The sequence below is a fragment of the Onychostoma macrolepis genome, chromosome 02, assembly GCF_012432095.1.
Source record: "Onychostoma macrolepis isolate SWU-2019 chromosome 02, ASM1243209v1, whole genome shotgun sequence".
Taxonomy (NCBI): Eukaryota; Metazoa; Chordata; class Actinopteri; order Cypriniformes; family Cyprinidae; genus Onychostoma; species Onychostoma macrolepis.
This window is the reverse complement of record NC_081156.1, coordinates 8,597,596-8,624,162: the sequence shown is the minus strand read 5'-3', so window position 1 is coordinate 8,624,162 and position 26,567 is coordinate 8,597,596. Positions and strand designations below refer to the sequence as shown.

Below are 26,567 nucleotides of genomic sequence, written 5' to 3'. Positions count from 1 at the left end.
TATATATATATATATATATATATATATATATATATATATTCCATTAGTGTAGAATGTTTTTTTTTTTTTTTTTAATTACATAATATAATATTCTAAGGGCTCATATAGTGTGATTTTATTTATTTATTTTTTTTTTTTTATTTTATTTGAACTGCCCATTTTGATTTCTACTTCATTTCAGAATCATCAGTGTTTGAAACCCAAAACAGGAACTTTATGAGGCCGGATAAGATCTGCAAAATCAAATTACATCTTCGCTTCAAATTCTGGAATAGGATCAATGACATACAGCTGTAATTCAAGAAATGTCATCAATGTTAATGGGGGAGATTCAGTGAACGCAGTGTGTCTGTATGTAATATAATGTCCAGTAATCCTCATGGTTCCACAGCAGGCTTGGTCCCTGAAACAGAAAATAAAACCTCATCAACATTATGTCGTTTCTGGACATAAAAAAAAAGCTAATTTCCCCAGTTCATGTGATATATTGACAGTGGACTTACATTAGCTCTCAGGTGGAGGCAGACAAGAGTTTCTGCGCGAGCGGCATTTATTTTTCTGTGAAGAAAACCAAGATACTCTTAGAAGTTCAAAGAAATGCCATAATTCACAGATTTTGGCAGAACAATGCGAGCGTCTTGTGTTAAACGCAGGCTGTACCTTCTGATGCAGGCGGAAGTGAACGACTGGATCCGACAGCCAGGGGTGCTTCAGCGCTTCAGTGGCTCCTATCCTCCAACTACACACACACACACACACACACACACAAAGAAAACACATCGCCATAAGCACAAGGTTTTGAGTTCCAGTCCTGCCAGGGCGACGCATGAACTACTGCCACTGCACTACGAGATAGTAATTCTCAAATGGTTGAATGTGAATGATGCAACTAAAGGCAAATGACCATATCATCATCATGCAGAGTAATGTAGCAAAACGATCTCGACTGTCTCTTTAATACGTGTATTAATCTCTTGAGCACCTTTTATCCACCACAAGCAGTTTGGAAATGAAATCCTTGGCTTCTTCTGAGACTTCTGAGAATTCATCCTCCTCGAAGTTCCACTTACAGGCCAAAATGTTGTTCAGCGTCTCATTCTCATCGTCCCCGAGGAAGGGCGAGAAACCACTGAGCCTGGAAAATACAAATTATACACAGACAAATTAGCGTTGGATGAATTATTACTGTACATTTTACAAATAATTACAAAGAAATGGCTAGTAACTCACTGAATTAATAAATAAAATAGCATATTTTATAAAATATATATTATATAAAATAGAATAAATAATTAAAAATAAATAGAAATAGAAATATAAAAACTAAAAGTACCAAAAATTACCAAAACAAAATTACTAAAACCTAAACTAAAATTAACATGAAAACTGAACATGTTAAAATAAATGTATAAATAATTTTACTAAATATTATAACAGTTTATTAAAAAAAAATGAGATTTACTTTGAAGCAGTTTTCACTCAGAAATATAGCTAGTAAATTTCACAAATTATTACAAACAAATGGCAAGTGACACACTGAAGTAAAAAAGAAAAATAGAAATGTAAAAACGTAAACAATAAAATATGAAAATAAAATACTAAATAATATAAAAATATATAATCATTGAGAAAAAAAATTGGTGTAGGATTTTCTTTAAAACATTTTTCACTTGGAAATTGCTAGTAAATTTCACAAATAATTATAAAGAAGAGGCTGCATTAAACACACTTAATTAAATGCAACATTGTGAAGTAGAAAGTCTGAAATAGTATCTTCTTACAGTGCATAATTTAAACATAAAATAATTATTGTTAAATGCTAATTGTAGTTCAGCTAGAACATTGTACAGCATGTTTAACAGCACATGTGACTCACAGCATGTACGTGATGACGCCCAGACTCCACATGTCCGTGTTGAACGACACAAAATCATAGTTGACCACCTCAGGAGAGAGAAACTCCGGCGTCCCGAAATTCACCCGTAACTTCTCTCTGGGCTGATACCTGAAGAGAACGAACGCCTCTTAACTCATATGCTTTCTCATTTCTGAACAAAGACATCAGTGCCGTGAGCGCACTTACTTCCTGGCGAGTCCGAAGTCGATGATCTTGACTTTATTTGTGAGTCTGCTGACACACAGAATGTTCTCTGGCTGCAGGCCACAAGAAACAGCAATGGTTATGAAGGTTACTCTGGTTGTTTGCTTTAAAACTAGAGGAATGTCGGCCGTTTTTTTCGTCTGAGGGCCAATGTCAGATCATATTTTTTAGATGTAAGTGTTTTTTATTGTTGCATTATGCTGGGTCTCTGGTTGTACCTTTAGGTCCAGATGGAGGATGTACATTTTGTGCATGTAGCGCAAGCCTTCACAGATCTGCCTGATGAACATCACTGTGTCGAGCTCCGTCAGCTTATAGTTCTCATCGATGATTCTGTCGAAGAGTTCACCTCCATCAACACTGTTCAGAGAGATCAGCACAGAATCTTTTTAATTAACATTACAATCCTTACTTTCAAGTTACTCATTATCAGAAGTATTAGTTAGGCTAACTGAGACTTGTCATAGCACTTGCATATCATTGCTTCTTGGTTGATTTTGATTGCTTCCACTATCCACATTTGTAAGTCCCTTTGGATAAAATGCTCAACAGCTAAATGACTAAATGTAAATGTAGGTTTTAAACTACACCATTTGTATTATTACAATGGTAAAGTCAAAGAAAAAGTAGCATCATTACTTTTAGTCACTCTGCAACATTGTAGGACTGTATATATACTGTATGTGTGAAAGAATACATTTTACATTAATCACAACATTACAAACTTTAATATAAAAAGTAAATTAAATTTGGATTAAAAAAAAAAAAACAGGTACGAATGAAAACTTATGAAGAATATATAAAACTATTAATTTGAATTAACTTTGAACAGACTTTAATTTGAATTGACTGCATGCTTTATTCGATTTAATGAGAACTAGCCAATAAGAATGAACCAATTAAAATGCACATACTATTCAAGTACAAGGATGACGTCGTTCCTGGACTCGTAGGCGGCGTAGAGCTGGATCAGGTTAGCGTGGTCGAGCTGGTTCATAACCTGAATCTCATTCTTCACCACCTCCTGTCGGATAAAGCACATTAAAATATTATTTTAGAGTTGAGAACTGTGTGTAAACCACCGGGCCTGTAGAATACAATTTATACACCGAAAACTTTGTGTAGGATTTACTTTGAAACAATGTTCACTCAGAAATCGCTAGTAAATGTAAATTGTTTTTTTGTGTGTGTGTTTTGTTTTTTACAAAGAAATGGCAAGTAATATGACTGAATTAAATAAAAAAACTGAATAAATAAATAAATAAATAAATAAATATATATATATATATATATATATATTATGGCATGCCATTCAGGAAAATTTGAGTATATGGAATGGAATGAAACTTGATTATATGGAATGAAAGTTTGAATATATTGAATGAAAGTATGAATATATGGAATGAAACTTGAATATATTGAATGAAAGTATGAATATATGGAATGAAACTTGAATATATTGAATGAAAGTTTGAATATATTGAATGAAAGTATGAATATATGGAATGAAACTTGAATATATTGAATGAAAGTTTGAATATATTGAATGAAAGTATGAATATATGGAATGAAACTTGAATATATTGAATGAAAGTTTGAATATATTGAATTAAAGTATGAATATATGGAATGAAACTTGAATATATGAAATGAAAGTATGAATATATGGAATGAAACTTGAATATTTTGAATGAAAGTTTAAATATATTGAATGAAACTTGAATATATGGAAGGAAACTTGAATATATTGAATGAAAGTTTGAATGTATTGAATGAAAATTTGAATATATGGAATGAAAGTCTGAATATATGGAATGAAACTTGAATATATAGAATAAAAGTTTGAATATATGGGACGAAACCTGAATTGGGTGGATGATTTACATTAAAGAGTATGTATTTTGAAACAAGTGAATGGTATCTTACAGGTAAAAAAAAAACCTAAAAAAAAACTTGTGTAGTTCTGTAGTAATCTACAACAGTGCTATTTTTGTCGACAAATAAAAATGAGATGAAAATTCCTAGTCAGAACTGACGTCCCGTGTGATAGATGTGCACATATGAATTGTAACGTTCTGATCTAAACGCAGGAAAACTCTGCGCTGTTGCATGTTCTACAGGCTCGAACAACAGAGCTTCAAACTGATTCAGAGCGGTTTGCAATAATTGAAAAGCACACATTTATGACAGGCAACTGCTTATGAACTAATGCTGATTAATTATAGCGATGTTTACTTTACAATGTTTATATGGTAATGTGTTTTAGACGGTTGTAAGAATGCATATTTTATCTCCCTCATGAACTTGAATGAACAGCATGCGAGTAAGAATTCCGGTGTATTTCGGTCTTGTTTCAGGGATTCCAGTCACAGGAAGGAAAGACTAAGGACATTATTTGACATTATTCAATAAATAGGGATTATTATAGTTAACTAGAGCCATAAAAAGTATGTGTTAGGCCCTGATGAGCACAGAATTGAGCTCTATTTTGTCTTTTTGCACTTGAATTGTCAAAACACACACACAATTGTCAAACTGTCAGTTTAGTCATGTATTCAAGTAACAGTTGTGTGATACTTACAGTAAATACTTAATTAATGCATTACAGTTTAACCAAACTCAGTAGATTTTAGTCGAATAAATCTACTATATTTTTAGTCGACTAAAACTAGACTAAAAATAAAACAATTCATATATTCAAACTTTCATTCCATATATTCAAGTTTCATTCCATATTTTCAAACTTTCATTCAATATATTCAAGTTTCATTCCATATATTCAAACTTTCATTCCATATATTCATACTTTCATTCCATATATTTAATCATCATATTATAAATATCATAATTTCCTGAACGGCATGCCATAATATATATACACACACACACACACACACACACACACACAGATATATATATATATATATATATATATATATACACACACACACACACACACACAGACACAGTATTATTTCTATTATGACAACTCTCTGAAGATTTTAGCATGGTAATAGATATGACAATGTTATTTGGTCTTGGCGGAATTGTGAGTTGTGAGATTATTGCTGCCAATGAGATACGATGCTGTGAGTATTTAAGACATACTGCTGCTTCACAAATAGCATAAACATAACCCGTAGCAGATCTATACAGGTGGAACTGGAGAAGGTGGAGGGTTTCAGAGGAACTCTGAAAGGGTGCTGCAAAATGCTCAAGTGGATGCTAACCAGCCATTTAAATGTAAAACTGCAAGCTCATTGGCTGTGTATGCAACATGAACCAATCAGTTTGTGCCAAGTCGTTTAACGCTGTGAACATCATCAATTACGTTAGACCCATCCGTCTGCGCCATCTAGAGTTTCATTAAAGAACTAGGCATATATACATTACATATGTGAACCTGGACCACAAAACCAGTCTTAAGTCGCTGGGGTATATTTGTAGCAATAGACAAAAATACATTGTATGGGTCAAAATTATTGATTTTTCTTTTATGCCAAAAATCATTAGGATATTAAGTAAAGATCATGTTCCATGAAGATATTTTGTAAGTTTCTTACTGTAAATGTATGAAAACGTAATTTTTTAATAAGTAATATGCATTGCTAAGAACTTCATTTGGACAACTTTAAAAGCAATTTTATCAATATTTTGATTTTTTTGAACCCTCAGATTCCAGATTTTCAAATAGTATCTCAGCCAAATATTCGAAATTTCGAAAATATTGACACTTAAGACGTCCAGGGTCACATATATATAAAAGCACAAAACAAAATCAAAAAATCAAAAACATAAACTGAAATTAACATGAAAACAGGCACTACAAAAAATAAAAAAATGTTGAGTCAAAATATTAATAAGTATATAAACACTGAAAAAATCGGGTAGATTTACTTTTAAACAGTTTTTACTCTGACATTGCTAGTAAATTTCACAAATAATTACAAAGAAATGACAAGTAACACATTGCATTACATCAAAAACTGAAATAAATAAAATAGAAATATTAAATGTACCTTTTCTTTTTGACTCCTAGCTTTGATTATCTTTGCAGCCAAAGTAAGTCCAGAGGAATTTTCAATGCATTTATGCACCTGACCGTATCGACCACTGAAAGGAGTTAAAAGCAGTTATCAGTGACAGTTAAGACACCTAGAAAAATGATTACACTTTATTTTGATAGTCCACTTTAGACATTATACTAACTATTAGTAACTACATGTCAACTAGCAGTCATTAGTGTTAAGTGTTAGCTTAATGTCTGCTAACACTTTATCTTTATAGTCCCTAAAACACACTGTTGACTAGAAGTAACTTTGCACATACATGTCTACATATTCTACTAACCAGAACCATAACAGTCTACTAATTCTCTAATGCCTGCTAGTTGACATGTAGTTGCTTATAGTTACTTATAATTAGTAGAATTTCTAAAGTGGACTATCAAAATAAAATGTAACCAAGTGGAAAGTAAACACTTGTTCCGAGAAAAGATCCTGCAGCATTTGTGCGCAGATATAGACACTCTGATATTTTGCTATCTGCGATGACATTCACACATGTCTAAGTGTGGCTTAAGTGTCCAAATACTTTTTTGGAGCCACTGTATATGCAAAACGACATTTTAAAAGACTTAGAGGCGCAGACCAGGAAGGACTTCTGGGACTCTTTTGTAAAGCAGCAGGGGTGTCGTATGTTTCAGATACTATTGCATTAACAACAAGAAGAACATTCCCTTTGAAGAGATGGATTAACACCTAGTGATTAGTTTCCAGCTGGTGCAGAGGTACAATTTCACATACCCTGAAATCTCAGTGTAAAAATAACTGGCTTGACTCTGAAGTTATGAATCGAGTGAGGGTAGACCGACTGTAAGGTTATGCAACTAGCCTTTGAGGGGATTAGCAGAATTTACACCATCTCTAAAACATTCTGTTCTCAGCCATCAGTTCCAAAATGCAAGAAAATACTTTCACAGACCCTCCAAGAACCTCCTGTCGGTTGATAGTGTAGAAGTTGTTAATCTGGTTGGGTTTGGCAGACACCACGCGGTGGCTGAAGGGTGCTGGTGAAGGTGGGGTGCAATCTGCAGGACAGGAGAAGATGAAGAACAAGCATGAAGGTTAAATAATTGTAATGTGTAATTCACATTACATGTGTTTTGTAAGCTGTTTGCCAACATGGGAAGCACAACAGGCTGCTAAACTAGTTTTCAAGACACTCTTGGTCAACCAGAGCTACTAACCGATTAATTGGATGCTCGTTTGCCCATTTGCCCATTTTGAGATTATTGGCGTAGTCGATTAATGATTGATTAGTTAAAGACTTGCACATATTTGAAGTTTCTCAAATATTTGAAATTTGTTTTGTAGACAAAAATATAAATTCTCATTATGCATAAATTTCATTCCAAAACTAAAATTCCCAAAACTTAATCTGGAGTGGATAGTGGGAAAAACATCATCAAATGTGTATCATGAATGTGAACTTGTTCATGAAGATGGTTGAGAATGGTTGAGAGAGTATATTTTCCAAAATATGGAAAATAGTCATAAAGAAGGAGTAAGAGTCCAAATAATTGACTGGCATCGGTTAACAGTGCTGTTTGAAGTTAGTATTTATAGTAGAAATATCATGATGCTTTTTTTTTATAATCATAAACATTATATAACTATATTTTTATACTGTCAACTCAATATTAGGGATGCACAATATTGGATATGCCAATATTTTTCAACTCATTTTTGCAGATGCCAATGTCGATATATTTCCTTTTTTAAAACAACACCAAGTCTCTCCTGTGCAGAGATTATAAACTTTTTTTTGTTTGTTTGTTTGTTTTAACTTTGGTTATTTTTTAACAAAAACTTACTTGTTAGAATTAAATAAACAATGGAGCTCTTTTAGAATAAGAGTACATTGAAAGCTTTGAAAATAACTATAAATTAACTATAAATCAATCGCTGCATTTTGTTTAGACATATGCAGTGGTAACCTTAACATTTTCTTTGAAGATTGAACATATGTAGACGGTCTAAACCAAAACAGTTAAAAAAAGTAATAATAATAATCTTTTAGACCTCCTTGTATTTAAGTTTTCATAATGCGAGTTATTCGTCTTACCGGCAAGGCATGTCAGCATAATTTTTCATATCGGGCCGATATTTACATTTTAAATCATTATCGGCCAATTCTGATAACGTTCCGATAATATCATGCATCCCTACTCAATATATTCTAGAAAATTTTGGTAGAAAACTGGTAAATTAGTGAAATGGTGGATTATGAGATTGCAATATTTATATATTTATATAACTTTTCAACTACATGTCAACTAGCAGTCATTAGCGTATTAGTGCACTTTATTTTGATGCTCCCCAAAACTGTTCTGACTATAGGTAACTTTGCACATACATCTCAACTAATTTTAGAAACCCTAACCTAATAGTCTACTAATACTCGAACGAGAGTTAGCTGGCATGTAGTTGCAACTTAATGAGAGTTACCTGACATGTAGTTGCAAAGTTACTTAAAGTTACTAGAATATCTAAAGCGGACTTACCAATGAAGAAGTGATCACTGTGATCTTCATCTTCATCCTCATAGCTCTCCTTCTTCAGTTTGCTGAAATCCAACTCGATTTCCACACCATCAGCTTTGAAAACACCACGCAGATCTTCGGGTTCCTGTGGCTCCTCCTCGCTCTTGTCTTCCCCCTCCTCAACCCTGCTCTTCTTGTGGTCCTCCAAACCCAGATCTTCTTCTGTCACACGTCGTTTGGTGCTGGTGGTCACCTCATCCGTCTGCTCAGACTCAATGCTGAAATAACACAAACAGAACAGAGGCTGAAGACAGGAAAACCAAAGCTCAAATTTTATTTGCAAGAGCATCAGTGAGGTGATGGGATCTGGCTCACAGTTAGTTTTTAATTCACCTCCAAGGTGTTCAATAAAGGTTCAAGTCTAGGCTTTGTGCAGGCCAGTCAAGTTCTTCTACACTGGACACAGTAAACCATTTCTATATGGACATTCGCTTTGTGCACATAGTCATGCCAGAATGATGAAAGCACAGAATTCTGTAGAATGCAGTGAAAATTGAGGTTTGTCATTAATGGAATTGCCAAACCCATCAATTAGATGGAATTCACATACTTTTGGTTATTTTGTATATGACATGGAAACCCAATCAGATTCACAACTCACCTTTGCACTGAGTTCTCAGTTGGCGTAGCAGGCTCTGTATCAGCAATGTCAGGTTCTGAAGGACTATTGGTAATCGTCTGGTCCTCCGTACCCTCTATCTCCTGATCTTTGAGTATGTCTGTGGTCTCTATTGGCAGCTCCTTACTCTCTTCTTCCACTAATTTAGGTGTTCCAGCTTGAACCTCCTCTATCTTTGTCTCTGTGTCTTTCACCTCATTTTCTTTCAGCTCCAGAGTGACCTCATTTTCTTCTTTAGAACTATTCTCTTGCTCAAGTTCAAGCGGCTTGGCTTCTTCAAGGATAAGGTCCTGCTGAATTGGAGTAACCAAGCCATCCTCTGATTTCTGCACGCCTTTCTCCAGATGTTGGGATGCTTCAGAGCGTTCTGCATTCTCTTGATTTAGTTTCTGAACCTCTTCAAGCAACAGTGCCTGCTTCTTCAATGAGACTGCATCTACCACAATATAAACATAGTAAAACAAAAGACTAGATGCAAATGCAAAGTATATCAATGTATTACACATACAAATACTGAATGACTGTGCCTGATGTGATTTAAATGATTTTTGCATCAAGTATATGTCATTAGGCATTCAGCCATGTCATTTTAATAAGCTTTTTGTCTGGATGGTGTTAAATGTAAGTGTCATGTTTCAGGTTTTCTACTGTATTTTACCAGCTGAATCGGGTGGTTTCTTCTTCTTCTGTGCTTTGAGACCTTTGAAGCTCACATGAAACTTCCCATCTTTAACTTTGTGATCTCGTAGCTTAGGAGCAAAAAGAAAATATAGCAAAGACAAAAGATGAAAGTGTAATAAGGTATTTGTGTTCATCTGCAACAAAATAAACTAAAAAAACACAAATATAATATGTAAAGCAAATTTTTGCAATTCTTCCAGGGGCGCCAACTGTGACATCGCAATTCTTGTAAAATGCACAACCGCATGGTTCATAAACTTATAAACTTAGCACAATGAAGCAAGGACATGTTTTTATCCAAGATGTTTGGGATTGTAAGACTCAGAACTTTTAGTGCAGGTAGTTTCCTGTTATGGACACAATATGAGTGGGATGGGTTGTTAGGAAGCACTGTTAGTCTGGGATTAGTTGTAAAAGTGTTAAAGCATAAAAGTGCTGCTCTGCCATATAAAATACAAATAGGAAAAATTAATGCATTAATGACATGGTTTCCCTAATGTGGCACCATCATTTGAAGTCTTTACCTTACATAGCCTGGTGGATGATGTGTGGGGATCTACAATAACACAAGACATGGTATTTTGAAGGGCAAACAGTTGGGGGTGGGGGGAGTAATGCCAGTTTCCAGTTGAAACTATATCCCAACACATAATTCCAGCTGACTTCATCTATTTCCTTTTTCCAAGTCACTGTTCTCCTAAATCATTTAAATCATGATGATGCCACAAGGATAGAACTACGAAGACCAATTTAGTCACGAAAGTCAATCTAACTTCAGTGACTGGTTTAATGGCCAAGTGAGTGTCGACCTTTTGAAGACCCTCAAACTGGCACCATATCTTCTCTCTCTACTTAAGAAAGTTTCCATGTAATGAATGGAATCGTAACATCGCTTCTTTCAATCAGTCGTCTTCACAAAATGCCAGCACACTGTTTCACCTGGTTGCACATACTCTGATGATCTTCCATTGGGAGATTTAACTCACCTTTATAGTGACATTGTTATCTGAGGCCTGGCACTTGCTGATCAGTTTGATTTTACACTCCTTGGACCTGAGGGCCGAAGCCACTTTGCTCTTCCGAGAAGCTGGCCCTTTGAACATAATATCCATGATTTTGGAAGTTTTCACAGTTTCTCCAATAAAGCTGACCACCTGTTGAATGCTCATTACCAGTCTTTCCATTCCCTCCAGCTTTTGGGTTTGCTGCTCTGAGCGTTGATTTACTGCCAACATGATGCTGTTCATTTCTTGGCACATCTCCTTCATCTCATTGGCTGGTCCTGTACGGATAACTGGAGGAAAATGGATCTCCTCCTTTTCCACTTTCAGAGTTTCAACGTCTTTCTCAATTCCATCAATGTCCTGAGACATGCCGTCGAGTCGGCTGAGCACTTTTTCCTGGATACTTATGAGCCTGTCCATTTTGCTGCTCAAGGAATCAATCCTGACCTGGAGCAGGTCAATACCTGTGGTAGAGTTAGCAGAACTCATGGTCTCAACTAAAACCAACTAGACTTGTGGACAAACTAACAGAGATTCACCCGTAGAGGATGTAGCTGGATCAGAAATGCACTGATAATCCAACAATAAGCCAAGCAGAAAACTCGTACGAGACAGAAGCCGGACAAAAACAAGACATTTTAAATCCCCCAATAACAAGTTGATCCGTCCATCTCTTCCTCTCCATTGAACGCTACCAAGTAGAGGTCACACTAAGAATGGAATGAGCCGGTCTCAGTAAATGTAACTGGTATGGGGGGTTTTACGTCAGCAGGTCCCGGGGAGGGGCTATGTTTGGCTCAGGAATTGCTGTGTGATATCTGAGAAGCGTTGAGTGCTAAAGCCATGTCAGATGCCTCCCTACCAGGTGTCAAAGGGGCCCCGGAGACACCCAGTTTCCCGAAAGGGCTGCTCAGAAAATGAATGGAAAGAAATTGGAGTACCGACTTCTCTTTCACCTTGAGAGGTTCGATCAAAGACGTCATGTTTTTTAAGATTTCACATTAATGGAACTTGCCAGGAATTCCAAGGGCTCGAATTCAGAAGGAATGAAGCCAGGAATTGGGGAAACCAAGAGTATATGAAGAGATCAATTAAAAAGGATGGGGAAACTGAAGAAAAATACAGAGGGTGATGACATGGTGATGGAACAAAAATATGAGATGGGAGGAAAAATGCTTTTGCGCTGTTTTTTTTTTTTTTTGCAAAGTATTGCATTCCCCCAAGAAACTGCATTCTCTCGCAAAAGTAAATATTTTCCTACAAAACATCGCCTTCTCTTGCAAACCATTTGCATTGTCTCACAAAAGTAATGTTGCGTTCTCTCACAAAGCATTTGTGTTCTCTTGCACACATATTTTGTTCACCCGAAAAACATTGCAATCTTTTGGCAAAACATTTACGTTCTCTCACAAAAATACTGCGTACCTCTAAGACATGTTGCGTTCTCTCTGAAAACATTTAAGCTCTCTCGCAAAAGTATTGCATTCCCCCAATAAATACTGCATTCATCTAAGAAATGTTCCGTTCTCTCACAAAGCATTTGTGTTCTCTTGCACAAGCAATTTGTTCTCCTAAGAAACATTGCATTATTTTCACTAAACATTTATGGTCTCTCAATATATTTCACAATTCTCCCACAAAAGTGTTGCATTCCCCCAAGAAATTTAGCATTCTCTCACAAAAGCATTGCATTCCCCCAATAAATACTGCATTAATTTAAGAAATGTTGCGTACTCTCACAAAACATTTAAGTTCACTCACAAAGCATTTGCATTCTCTTGCACAAGTATTGAAAATGAAAGACATGAAAAATCTAATTTGAATACAATTTCCCTCTCACCACATATTATTTCCATCACAAAATGTTTCTTCCCATCTCCTTTTTTTATGCATTTATTTATGTTTTTACCATCACCATGTCCTTTTTTAGGGGCTCCAAACAAAACAAAATAATCTGAGGCTGTTTTTGTATATAAATAAGATTATGTTTCTTCTGATTTACAAACAGCGTAGCAGATGATGGCACGCTACTACGGGAAAACAGGAGCCTGTGGAAAACTTTTGACCCTCTCACAACTGAAACTAGAGCCAGTGTCGGTGTTCTGACTGATTCACCCTCTCCAGTCATCTAAAACAGCTTACTCATCCACAGATAAGACAGTTACGGATCGATTTTAACTTAGAGGATGAAATATGAAGCCCCCTTCACCCTCCCCACCTTTGCCCTATAATACAGATCACTTGACCTAGTTCAGATCACCATAAATAAATGATTTTTGAGTTCACAGTCATAATGTTGTCCTTGGAAGATATCAAATATCATCTTGAATTACATATTTCTCAGATTTAATCCGCATGCTGCAAACCCAGATGTCTTCTCCCAGAATAGCATTAGAAACAGGGGCGCTACTCCAACACCACAGTCATCGTCTCATAGTTACATGCATCATTTGACTTATAGATGGCTACAAACACAAATGTGTAGCCTACAGAATAAGGCATACACAACTACGCTGAAATTAATATATTTTTACAATTATTTACTTGCAATTAAATATTTGCACCAAAAAAGTGCATTGGCCATTAACAAGTCTGTTGGCAAGTCTCAAGAGAAGGAAACTTCTGTTGTTTATTTTCACAACGTTCTGGCAGTGGACATCTGATACCGACGGTCCTGTGAAAAGTGGGACATCATTTACATAAGAGTGTGCATCACCTGTCCCGGGACACCAGCAGATGACAGAGTACAAATGCAGACGGCGGTCATTCTATGTTGTCTAAGACTAAATAGATACTGTGATAAGACAGCACAAATGTGTTCAGGGACACAATCCATGGACATCTGCTTTATAAAAATGAGTACATTAATGCATCATTGTTTTTTCCAGGTTTCTGTACATACTACCACTGAATTAAAATCGGGAAAAATGTTTAGGTAAAATAATTGTTTTACAGTAAATTTCATTGAATTAATTGTTGTTAATTTAAACATTTGTTGGTTTTTAGTATTTAAATTGCCCCAAATTAAGGCTAATAATGAGAGATTTACTCATTGACAGTAATTTTCAGCCAAATATGCTTCATTTTCATGAAAATAATGTCACACTTCATTTGATAAAATTACAAACTTTTAGGTTTTATTGAATTATATTAATTAAAATTAATTCAAATTGTATTAATGAAAATTCTAAAAGTTACATCATACATACTGTACATGATTTAGAAAGTATTTTATTGATGCCAAGGTGTGTCCTCTACATACAGCACTGTTCCAGCGTGAGTTTGACTGACAGCAAAGTATTTGATATGTCAGCCCATCAGCATACCCAAGAAAAACACATCAGCTCTCTTAGCCAGAGTATAAATTTGGACAGTCAGAGTAACACAAAACGCCAGAGGAGGCCCATACCATTTCAAGACAACAAAACCGTGCAGCTGTGGAGTAAACAGGAGCTAGCAGAAGAGCTCTCTTGAGTTTATATTACTAGCAGTTTACAATGAAACCTGATAGATGGAGCTAATACAGCCATACTGAGAATTAGGCCAAGTTTTACTGTGCCGTGCTGCGGTGAGCAAGTGACGAACACGTGGAAAAGAAGCTTCAGAGCTGCCCAAGCTGACATACACCGCATTCAGACCATTCATGAGCTGATATGAAAGCTAAATAACACATGTTGTGCCGTAATGAATACGCAACTAGAGATTGAGGCGTAATGTGTCATCTCTTGGACAAGGTGGGACAAATGTTTTGAGACCTGAACTAGTTCAAGGCATGAGCTGAAATCCCCAATCAGGTCCAAGCACGAATTGTTCTTTTGGCAAGATGAAAAGTTGAAGTTGAGTAAATAGATACACACAAGACAGCAATCGTTACAGGACCATGGAAGCACGGGACACAACAATCCAGTGGAAACTTGGGTTCAAATATCTGTTTCTGTTCCTGATGTTGCTTATCAAGCAAAATCAATGATAAATGTATTTTAAGCACCCTCAGGCCATCCAAGATGTAGATGAGTTTGCTTGTTCATCAGATTTGGAGAAATGCAGCATTGCATCAGTGTCTCAGCAATGGATGCTCTGCAGTGAATGGGTGCCGTCAGAATGAGAGTCCAAACAGCTGATAAAAACATCACAATAATACACACCACTCCAGTCCATCAGTTAACATCTGGAGAAGACAAAAGTTGCATGTTTGTAATTAACAAATACATCATTAAGGTGTTTTTAAATTCAAACTGTTGCTAAAATCTGCATCCATAATCCATAATAACACTTCCTCCAGTGAAACAAGTGTTCTGGTCTGAATCAGGAGAGAAATCTGCACAGATCAAGCACCGTTTACAAGCCAAAACAGCTCTAAACAAATATGTGGCTGGATTTTGATGTGAGAGACAACAGGAGATGCACTTTTTTTTCACTGGAGGCGGCGTTATTATGGATTATGGACTCATAATTTAGTTAAAAATGGCTTAATGATGGATTTGTTTCAGCTTTTGTCTTCTCCAGATGTTAACTGATGGACTGGAGTGGTGTGTATTAGAGGTCTGCATTCCCGCGGCTGTCCCGCGGGAACCCGACCAGATTTCTTGCGACGCGGGATTAAATTCCCGAATAAAACGCGGTTGCGGTCGGTAACTCTGGTGCAATTTGAACGGGAGCGGGCGGTCTAACAATATCCCGTTCCCGACGTCTTTTCAGAACAACATATCTGCGCTTTATTCAAGCACTGGTACAGCCTGCACGGGACTGTTATGCACGCGCTGCACGCATGAAACAGTGTTTCGTTTTATTTGCGAGGTCTGTGCGCATGTGCAACGATGCTCAGAGCAGGCTGTAGCCTACCAGTGAATATACGGCCCACAGACAGAACAGGCAGGTTGTCGATGAGTGACAGAGCAGAATAAAGATGGAGCAAAGTGTGGATGCGCTCTCCTTGAAGAACGCTCAACTCGGTTTTGTTTATATTTTGCTTAGCCTATAATTTTAAATGACACATGTCCTATTTATTTATTTATTTATTTTTCTTCCGCGACACTTTTCCTAGGCTGTGTTTACAGCAAGATGTTAAACTAATTTAGTATTTTGACAAGACGAATAAAATTATAATAGGCCATTTTTGTACAACCTACATTTTTTTTAATCTGCGACACTTGTTCCTGTTGTAAAGGTTAAACGAACTGTATCCTGACAAGACGAATAAAAATAAGGAATACAATTTTTGTACATTTTTATTTTCTCTGTGACACTTTTTTTCCCTACTGTGTTGGCAGCAAAATGTTAAACGAATTTCGTGTCTTAAGACACAAAATTCGTTTAACATTTTGCTGTCAATAAAAGACTCTTGACGACGAATAAAATAACAAATACAATTTTGTGCAGACTACACTTTTATTTGTTAGCCTATCTGTCTTTCTTTCAGTAGAGGAAATTTAAATGTGTGATTCTGGAAACGAGATCTAAATTTAGCGGGAACGGTCGGGTCGTGAAGAAAATTATTCAAAGCGGACAGCGGGTGAACAAAGAGTGAATATATCGCGGGAGCGGGCGGGTGCGGGATATAACCTCGCGGGACTTAAAAAACAGTCCCGCGCAGACCTCTAGTGTGTATTATTGTGATGTTTTTATCAGCTGTTTGGACTCTCATTCTGACGCCACCCATTCACTGCAGAGCATCCATTGCTGAGACACATTTCTCCAAATCTGAAGAAGAAACAAACTCAAATGCATCTTGGATGGCCTGAGGGTGAGGACATTTTCAGCACATTTTCATTTTTTGCTATTCCTTTACTCCTTAAACTATTCCTTTAGTGTTATTTTACTGGCTATACACTAATTTGATTTTCTGTAGAACAAAAGTATACAATAAAACACCAGCACAGTACAGTATATTTACAATAAAAGCATCCAAAGTGTTCCAAGACAGGTGTATCTTTTTATGTGGCAATGTGCTTGTTGCATCAGAGCGAGTAAATGTACTGTAGGTACACAGACAGAGAGAGGAGCAGCTTTCATGTTGTTTATAAGATCTGATTTATGAATTACAGAGAGTACCAAAGACAGCCAGAGACGGACACATATAAACACAGAGTGTGAGCGAGTGCAGCCTGACATCGGGACACCCATTCGGCAGGGGACTCTTGATGACCCCCTCCATCCAGCCAGGACACTCTGTCCCAGGACATTTGGGGGTGGTTTGTGACCCCCTGGCCCGCAGTCCCAGTATCATTTTGCTTGTGCTCAAGCCAATTTTCCAGTGACTGAACCAAGACACAACACGTGCCGAGGCGGTGTAACACAAGAGCCGTGTGTAACGCTGGTATTACACTCTGACGCTCATGCCGATACAGTACACATACAACCTCTGTATGCTTTCTGAAGAATTTATATATGAAGAAAAATAAGAATTGGCTTGTCTATTTCATCACATTCTTTGAATAGCACTGGAGTTAAATAGCTTGAGCTAATGTCAACTTTCACAGTCTCGGCACATTTGTACTGTCCTGATTTGGAGTGGAATCTATACAGCAGACAACCAATCTAACCTGTGGATGAAAACCCCCAAGATTTGATGAATAGCTAATGTAAGGATCACAAATGGCTTGCACTAAAAACAGCATGTAATGATTATGAATATGATATATTATTAGTTTGTTCTTTCATTGCTGCAACTTTCCAGTTTATGTTGGTTTTATTTTTTATTTCTAAAGCTTTACTAAAACTTTATCTCAACAAAATAAATCAATAAATACAATTAAAAAAAAAAAAAAAAGTAAAATGTGTAGTCAGTGCCTGGTTGATTCTGTGACAGCTAATCATAGCATGTTTCCTGGAGGACTAATAAAAACATGTGTACTCCTGGAAACTGCATATTGCTTGCTCTTTCCATTTTGATATGTTGTTTTATATTCCAAGTATTAGCAAGTTCACAATAAAGCCTTGAAAAACGCTATATAAAAACATGAGGCAAATATGCTGAAATTCCTTACTTTGTGCAGTGTTTGGCACAACATGTAGCGCTTTTCATTTCAATTATGGTATTATTAGAATATAAAGAATCCCCACTATTGTCTTCATAGACCTAAAAAAATCTCTATACAACTATCAATGTAATTGTCATCTTCAACTTACATCTAAAAGACCTATTCATGTAAGTTGCATTGAATAAAAATACCTAAATATCTATTAACTGTGGGGTTTTGTAGATCGTAAAAAGTCCTAATTCACCCTTCCACAAATTAAGGCCTAAAAGGCCTTAAATCAGAGCAGAATGTCTGCACACTGCTACAAAAAAAAATAATAATAAATAAATAAATAACCTCTTCCTCAGTATTGTAGTTTTGTTTTCCAATACACATATCTACATATCCTGAAATCAAGATACATTTACTTGAGAAGCAAATTGAACATATGAAGTTTTCTGAGAAACTGAATAAAATTTAGTGAGTTTATGCTTAAAATAAAACAAAGATCAATGATGAATGAAATGGTGAATGTGAAACAATGTGGAATGAAAACTTGTTTACACTTTAAACAGACATTAAGTAGATTTTTCTGACCCCAGTGGCAGATATTTGTTATTGTTTTAATCATAAACTCATAAAACAAGATTTATTGTCTTGTCAATTTGCTTTTCAAGTAAATGTAACCTGATTTAAGAATCTTTAGACATTTGCACTGGAAAACAAGACAAACATTACTCAGGAAAAATATTGCTTTTTTGCAGCGTGACAGTTCACTTTATTTCCATATTCTAGTTGAAGAAAGCAGAGCTATTCAAACAATAAGCTTTTTTTAGCATTACCATATGTTTTCCATTCAATCCATTCCTTAAATTGCCTTTACTTTGTCTTTAAAAGTTACCGTCATTAAACCTTCAGAAACCTTTAACTGGCTAAATGTAAATCCCCCTTTGTTTACCATAAATACCGTGGAATGTTGCCACTGTGACTGTGGTTCTGTGAATGTATATATTGGGTGATGGATGGTGCATCTGTTTGTGAGCATCAGACTATTTCAAATCCAGCCTCATGACAAACATATGGGCCGCTCGTCTCATTCATCTGAGGTGCAGACAGGAAACATACCGACTGCGTGGCGGCTCTGAATCACCTGACACTATAATAATAGATGCAAAGAGTACATCATAGTTCAGCCTAACTTTAGTGGCCTAGGGAGAAAAAAAATATATACAAATGCATTGGCAAAGCAAGCTAAGAACCACAAAATTAACTATCATAAAGAAGACAATCAAACACTAATATTGCAACAAAGTGACAATGCAGAAATTATTTTAATAAATAATAATAAATTAAAAGCACTGCAAGACAGAAAGTGCTTTATAGCTTCATTTTCAACAGTTTGCATTCTCACTTTCTAAGGTTCTGGTAATCCGCATACATACATAATACATAAAAGTAATAAACGTTCAAGAAATTAATCAATATGACTTTAATAGTAACTGTTTACTGATTGAGCCTGATGTTGAGCGATGGCTGTGCTTCACATGACGGCGCTAATAAATGGACTATCAGATACTCAGATCTCGAGGATCATTGGATTATGCATGACTCCAGTTCACAGTTATGTGAAATGAGAGACTATTCAAACCTCAGCACATGGCATTTGTCAACATGTTGTAAAGTCTTAAAGCTGCGTGACTCACTACATCAGGTGCTGACAGCGTCTTTACGTCACTGCTGATCAACTCTCAATCTATCTGTCAAACAGGTGAACGAGACTATCAGGTTTGAAGAAAGTAACATGCACTGCCAAACGCTTACATTGTTTCCATAGGCATGACTGCACTCGGTGTGCTTAAATATAGCACTGCATCAGTTAGAGTGTTAGAAGTAGGATTATTTTATGCTAACTTTGGTTAATAAACAAATGCGGTATAAATTGTTTATGAAACAATTATTAAAAAATAATCAAGTCTGCTCATGTCAAATGAAAAGTATCATTTGAACTGCATGCATAAAAATGTCTGATCTGAATTGAATTGCATGCATTAAAAAATGTCTTATCACTCGATTATCAGTGCATCACACAAAACAGGGATAGTGTGATGTACAATGTTTACAAAGCAGGATTTTGAACTTCTTGAAAGGAACAAACCAGTTGCAAACTTGAGCAATCATTGAATTTGTATCAATACAGCTGAATTCTCATTGCTGCAAATGCATCAGATTGCACATTTTTGAATTGCTTCCTTTATATATGAACAGCAAATCTAGTTGTTGTTCTTACCACTTTCCAGCTTTTATCAGAGGTAAACAGAACATTTACCTGTTCACTTGCTGAAGTGGAGGATCTGGATTTTCTCCGGTATGAGAATAAGCCCCAGATTCTGTGCAAGAGATAGGATGCCATAAGACACACGCTGCCAACAATCCAAATGTATCTGCCCTTGAAGAAACAATCCATTGTCATTCACTACTTCTTATGTCTTCTCTAGGACTGTGATAGGAAACTCAGTTCACAGAGCGCAGCTTTCACAACGTGAGGGACTCCCTTTAAAAAACGTCCTCTTTTTGTTTCACGTCTTTGCATTCTCAAGCCCCCTCCTCTTGTGACCACTGGAAGGACCGAAAGGACGAAGCCATCTGTCTCCAGCGAAGCGGGAGTGACAGGTGCAGAGATAAGACTGTTTGATTGGGCTGCTCTCTTTTCACTCTCACTCATCATCCTTGTGATCTCTAAACAACTCTTATGCAATGAGCTCATGCTCGACAAGGCAGCCAGTTTCCCTCCACTTCAGATGCCAACGCTGCTGTTAAAGGGGTGATATGTAAGATTTTTCATGTATTAATTGCTTTTTATTTCCAATGTGTGAACAGCTTGTCACAAAACATAAAAAAAACAAGACTTTCCTCGACTTCCTATAGGTAGTAACTGATTACATGTATCTAGATTGCTTAATCAGATTTCTAAAATTAAGTACTTGTAATTAGATTAGATAACATTTTAAAATACTTGTAATCAGACCAGTTACTTTTTTATTGATTACATATTAGTATCATGGTCGCATGACATGCAGGTATAATATTTAACATATTTTACAAAGAGTCTTGTAATTGTAAATTGTAATTTAATTTTTTTTTTTTTTATTTATTTATTTTTTTTACATATTTATCATTTAATTAATTATTAGTGCTGTGCAATGATTAATAGCATCCAAAATATTTTTTGTACATAATGTGTGTATTGTTTACATTTATTATGTATATATAAATACATGCACCAATATATTTAAGAAAAATGTTATGTTTATATATTAGATATATATTTTATATAATATCAATGATATGAATATAGATACACACACACACACACACACGTAAATGTCACGACGCAGAGGAAAGACCATGAGAGGAATGCACAGGTAAGGTAATACAGGTCTACTGACTGGCTCGAGCAGAGTTCAACACAAGCAGGCAACAGGCAAGTAGATAAATAGATCTGCAGCTTTTTCAAGACTTTTGCTGTGTGGAATTGTTCCTTTCTTTTCTTTTCCACAGGGGAGACGATGAAGAGGATTGCGGGAGATTGCAGGTAGGGTAAGGAGTCGGGCGAGTCAGGTAGAGACTTCAGGTAAGTGCAACAATGTTCTTTATAAAACAGGTGAGCAGAAATGCAAGATGGCAGGTGAGTATCTTGAACTTAGTAGTAGACTGAGTGATAGAAAGAGCCTATTCCTTTCTAGGAAGAATCCACAAAGCTGATGGGAAGGCTATGAAGACAACAGACTTGTATAAAGTCCAGGCAGGCGAGAACAAAGGGAAAGTCCAACTTGTCCTAGGCATAGACGAGACCAGATGATGTGAGTGCTTGGTGTTGGCTTATAAAGGTCCACTGATGAAGCTAATGGCAGACAGGTGCAGTGATTGGGGACTGTGAGCAAGTGTGAGCCAGGGAGGATTCTGGGAAATGTAGTGCGGTGACTGGTCTTGTGACAGGCATGATGATAAAAGCTGGTGAACTTGTGACAGTAAATACATGAAAATAAGTATGTTTTAAAAAATATATACTGTATGTGTGTGTCTTTATTTATAAACAATACATATACACAGTACACACGCATATATTATATATAAACAAAAACTTGTGGATGCGATTAATCGTGATTAATCGTTGTCCAGCACTACTTTTTATTAAACTCACAAACCCCCCCCTTGCATTTATTATTTTTTTTTTTTTACGAACCTCAGTTTGGGAAACCTTGGTGTAATTTAATGTGCTTCATTTTGTTAATAACAACAAATGGAATATATTTTTCTTTCTCTTCGATCTATACTGTAATGTCAATGTGTCATGCAAAGTGAAGGGATAAATTCAGACTAAAGTCTGACATAGCCAGATCTATATATAATCAAACAATCATAACAGTGTATTTGCTTCATGTGTCGACATGAGCTCATGCAAACATATCCACATCGCCATGATCAGATGCTTTCTTTTTGTCATTGCTGTCATTTTTGTTGTGCTTATTTTGTTATTGAGAGGAAAGCGTGCACATATTTACATGCTCATCTAAACGTTGCTCTCAGAGGACTGAACAATGTCTGGATGTTCATTAACAATATATCGCTGCAAAGGTATTTCCGACTTCTTTTTTATGTTTAAGTGAGAAAAAAAGAACTTCGTCGTGAGGTTATTGAGGAACTGAATCACATTCAGTTTCTTGTACGTTACATGAGTGTGAGCACAAGTGTTAAGTTGCTGGCTGCAGTTCACTTAACGGCCACCGGTGTCGCTATTAACAAGGGATTCTGAATTCTACATATAGCTCCTTAAGCTCTGACCAAATAAAAATAAAGTGCATATGATAAGCTTGCATGAGATGAAGCTTCAGATTTCAGCTCCTTCAACAGAAACGTACTGTATTTTTGTAATTCGCCGAGTATGTCCTCAACATCATTCTGTGAACACCAAACATACACAGTGCAGTTCTTTCTTTGGACACACGTCTGGCCATGATATATTTATGTTATAAAGGTACAAACAGTTAATATAATATATACTTCAGGTTGAACTATAATAAACTGTTATTGTCTTGGTGTTGGGCAGTCCCTAGTACGTAAACGGACATAAACGTAGTCCCAATCTGATTCCCAAATTAAGCTCACAGACCAGCCAATGCATTTTATACACTGGTGGCTGGTCTTAACAGGACATTAGGAGATTCAGAGGTGCACAGGGTTGTATTAGTCTTCATGAAAAATACATTTTGTTTGATTGTTACCAAGATGGTGCAATGAGGTTAAAACTAGCTGCTGGTTTGTGGTTGATATAGTTTTGAAAAGCAGGCTAAGTAAAGAGTGTCAAGCTAGAGGACCAGCAATGGTGAGTGACAGAGGTACGTATGCTAACATTTTAGGAAGTTTTAAGAAAGTTTTCTGGAGATTGCAGACAGAAGCCTGGATCAGAAGATTTGGCAAAAAAAAAAAAAACTTTTATATTCGCTCCATCAGTCCCGTTTCTTTTAAATATTTAATTAACTGTGCATATATTTTCCTCAATGCTGCTCCACCGATGTTTTTCAAAGTGAACTTTGGTTTCATTTTTCCAAATACTTCTTTTAATTCCTTTCTTTCATTTTAATATGCATTGCATTCCATTATCATGAGCCGGACATCTGGACGTGTCTGCGACTCATGGTGAATGTTAACACACAGGCAATATAAACATCACAGATGCACACGATTGCAGTTGGAAAGATGGGCTGTCAATTAACTTTTGTAAACCCAGTCAGTATAAATCACAAAGAAAGCATCTGACATACAGCATTAAAGTTTTATCAAATTTAATGTGATGAGTTTTTGTCCTTAGCCAAGACGCCCTGGAGCTCTCATGTCCGAAAACATTGAAGCAAACTTTCAAATAGACATTGTGTTTATTAACAAACCGCATATTTGAAGTCTAAACGAGTACATTCGCACCTAAAAAAACTCTTAAAACTACAGCAGTCGCAAAACAGTATTATTTATAAAAATATAGTGGATTTGGGCATCTATATATAACAACTGCAAAGCGTTCAAAGTGTGAACAATATAAATGATGCACTTAATCCAGCAGAATCTCCAGTAACTCCATTATCTGCATATTTTTAAATGTTCAAGCCAGACGTCACTACCTGAACCTCACAGCTTATTTTATGTCGGTCCATTTGTCTGCAAGTGATATCCTTACGAGAGTCTGACAGACACACCAAAGAGTGAGAAGAAGGCCTTCCGTATCTTTAACATAAATGGGGGCCAAATTTGGAACAGTGAGAATGCATGGGAGTCCTCAGCACGAGGGGAGAAGACTCCTGCAAACTGCAAAAGTGGAGCAAGTAGCAGAGGCGTCTTGCTCTCAAATCATGACAGACAGAAGGGAGATGATAATGCAATTTTTGCATGATTCGTTGGGGAACATATGCAGCTGCATCTCCATTGCAGAAGGAACCTGCTGCACTCACCAGAGCAGAGAACGGAGAGGAGGAAGTACATAGGAGTTGGTGGTGTCAAGGATTCCTGCTGAGCTTGGGTTGGAGTGACAATGGATGAAGTTGGAGTGAAAGAACGGCAAAGATGCTGAACTAGTGCATTGAATGCAGCACCTGGAAGGTTAATAGTGCGTTCCATTTGTACTTTGAAGTCGAGAATTCCAAGTTCTCCCAGAAACTTTTCACTGGAATTCAACTTAGAATTCCGACTCGGAATCTCAGGAACAGGCACATCATTCCAAGCACTCAAGGCAGGATGATGAAACGATTTCCAATTGAGGATGAAACACTGAGTGGGAACCGCTTGGTCATTACCTGTCCTAGGTGAGACTGTGATCAGAGAATGGAGAATACATCCAGTCTTTAACGAGCTACATTAATTGTTTGCAGGGGTGGATGGTTAGAAGGAAACGCGAGCAGAATGTGGAGGGAGGTGGAGAGCCTGATGGAGGCGTGACAGCTATAGTACATTGATGATGCACAGATATCTCATATTTATTCACGAGACTGCGTGCTTCATGACAGCACATGGTGCTTTCCTATGACAGACGCTTCATGCTGTAAGATCACAAACAGTAACTAAAGTTTGGTTGCAACTGAGTGTTTGTTGCTGTAATGTAAGAGTTTAAAGGTGTTGCGTGGCTTTCCCACAGTCATCGTTCCTATGCAATGATTGCATTTCAGCATTCGTTTTTTTTTTTTTCAACTTTGTAATTTATGTGCAAACCCGTTTAAGCTACTTCATTAATAAATTATTAATTAATCTATTTATTCATTTTTAAATTTAATGCTATATTTTAGCTATTTGTCCATAATTATTATTAAATAATTAAAAAATCTAAAATTAATATATATGTTAAATAATCAAAAAATATACAATATATATGTGTGTGTGTGTGTGTGTGTGTCTATATATACAGTATATATATATAAAATAACAAAATAAATTATTTCAAAATTATTTTATCTATTTAATTTGGCCTTTTTAGGTGGTTAGGCCACCGTGCCTCAGTCCCCCTCTCAGCCCTTCGTTTTATAAGTCAGATGGATGAGAGCTGGGATCAATTTAAAAGTTAGGAACAATAGAAATAAACAATCTGGTCCTGCATATAGATGTGCAGTCATCAGGTTTAATTAAAGACCAAGTCATGAGCAAATTGTCATTCTCTGTCTCTGTTCTACATTCATGCATTGGTGTGATCTACAAAGCTTCTCTTATTATCATTGCAACATGTTTAATATCTGTGTTATTTTGATTGGAATGTACGCTCACTCTTTAAAAACAAACAACAGATCCAATACACTTTTGCATAGTTGATTTCCATGTATTCACTTTTAGCTTCATATGCTTAATGTGAGTCTGTAGCACAACTCTTCCACTAGATGGCAGCAGTCTACCGAGTTTTATCAGTATGGAGCCAAGGTTTGAGAGAAAGACCTCAAACTTTACTGTAAATGCACATTATAATATGGATTGGCAGAAATCAAAAGCTAAACATTTTATTAGAGTCAAACCAGTAACCTAGCTGTTAATAGTGCCATGCTTCAGCAGTTGAGCTACAACAACACAAGGCATGACTGGCATGGAATTTAAAAGCTTATAGATCAAATGTAATGTATGTAGCCTATTTGATGAGATGTTAATAATATGTATTTCATGTTTGTTAGTGGTAAGCAGTCTTTGTTTATGTGTGTGTGTGTCCTTATATTTCTACCTGATTGCCCTCAAGCTCGATATGTTTCAGCTCCCAGAAGCAGCGCAAGGTCTCAACTCTCTCCAAAAAGACCAGTTTGCCCAGAATGATGTTTTCAGAGCACCGATGCACAGCCGTCAGTCTGGCCTGTTTGACTCGAGGAGATTCATCTGCAGCCTCTGTGCTTCTGAACAGGCTCAGGTCAAGCACTGGCCTCTCATGGCTTAGTTTCTTTCCATAGCTACATGAATAGTCAAAAAAAAAAAAAGTCAGTACATCAATAAAATTCTGCAACTGAACATAAATGTTTAACTGTGAAATATATTTCATTTTTTAGCTTAGCAATCGATACACATAATTTCAACTGTAATACAGCAC

The 26,567-nt window shown here is 36.3% G+C and overlaps 1 protein-coding gene across 3 annotated transcripts; it reads right to left on the bottom strand.

Moving 5' to 3' along the window:
* Positions 1-47: 47 nt before the first annotated feature.
* Positions 48-26,558, bottom strand: mylk4a (myosin light chain kinase family, member 4a). 3 transcript variants are annotated; one of them, XM_058799423.1, is made up of 14 exons: positions 26,211-26,558; positions 9,983-10,073; positions 9,307-9,760; positions 8,667-8,923; positions 7,085-7,190; positions 6,121-6,214; positions 3,016-3,125; positions 2,320-2,461; positions 2,084-2,154; positions 1,877-2,005; positions 983-1,135; positions 661-739; positions 504-558; positions 48-403 (listed from the first exon to the last, which is right to left on the bottom strand). In XM_058799423.1, the coding sequence occupies exons 1-13, from the start codon at positions 26,517-26,519 to the stop codon at positions 505-507; spliced, it is 2,049 nt and encodes a 682-aa protein (XP_058655406.1). In that variant the 5' UTR covers positions 26,520-26,558; the 3' UTR covers positions 48-403; position 504. The 3 variants fall into 3 exon arrangements, with proteins under 3 accessions (XP_058655406.1, XP_058655413.1, XP_058655399.1); XM_058799430.1 differs by lacking the exon at positions 26,211-26,558 and adding an exon at positions 20,295-20,866; XM_058799416.1 differs by lacking the exon at positions 26,211-26,558 and adding an exon at positions 10,992-11,729.
* Between the last annotated feature and the right edge of the window lie 9 nt (positions 26,559-26,567).

Coding starts and splice junctions, on each gene's coding strand:
- mylk4a (XM_058799416.1), bottom strand. CDS start 11,498: ATGAGTTCTGCTAACTCTACCACAGGTATTGACCTGCTCCAGGTCAGG. Junction 2,462..3,015: donor GTCATCCTTGTACTTGAATA/GTATGTGCATTT, acceptor CTCTCTGAACAG/TGTTGATGGAGGTGAACTCT. Junction 2,006..2,083: donor GACTTCGGACTCGCCAGGAA/GTAAGTGCGCTC, acceptor CGTTCTCTTCAG/GTATCAGCCCAGAGAGAAGT.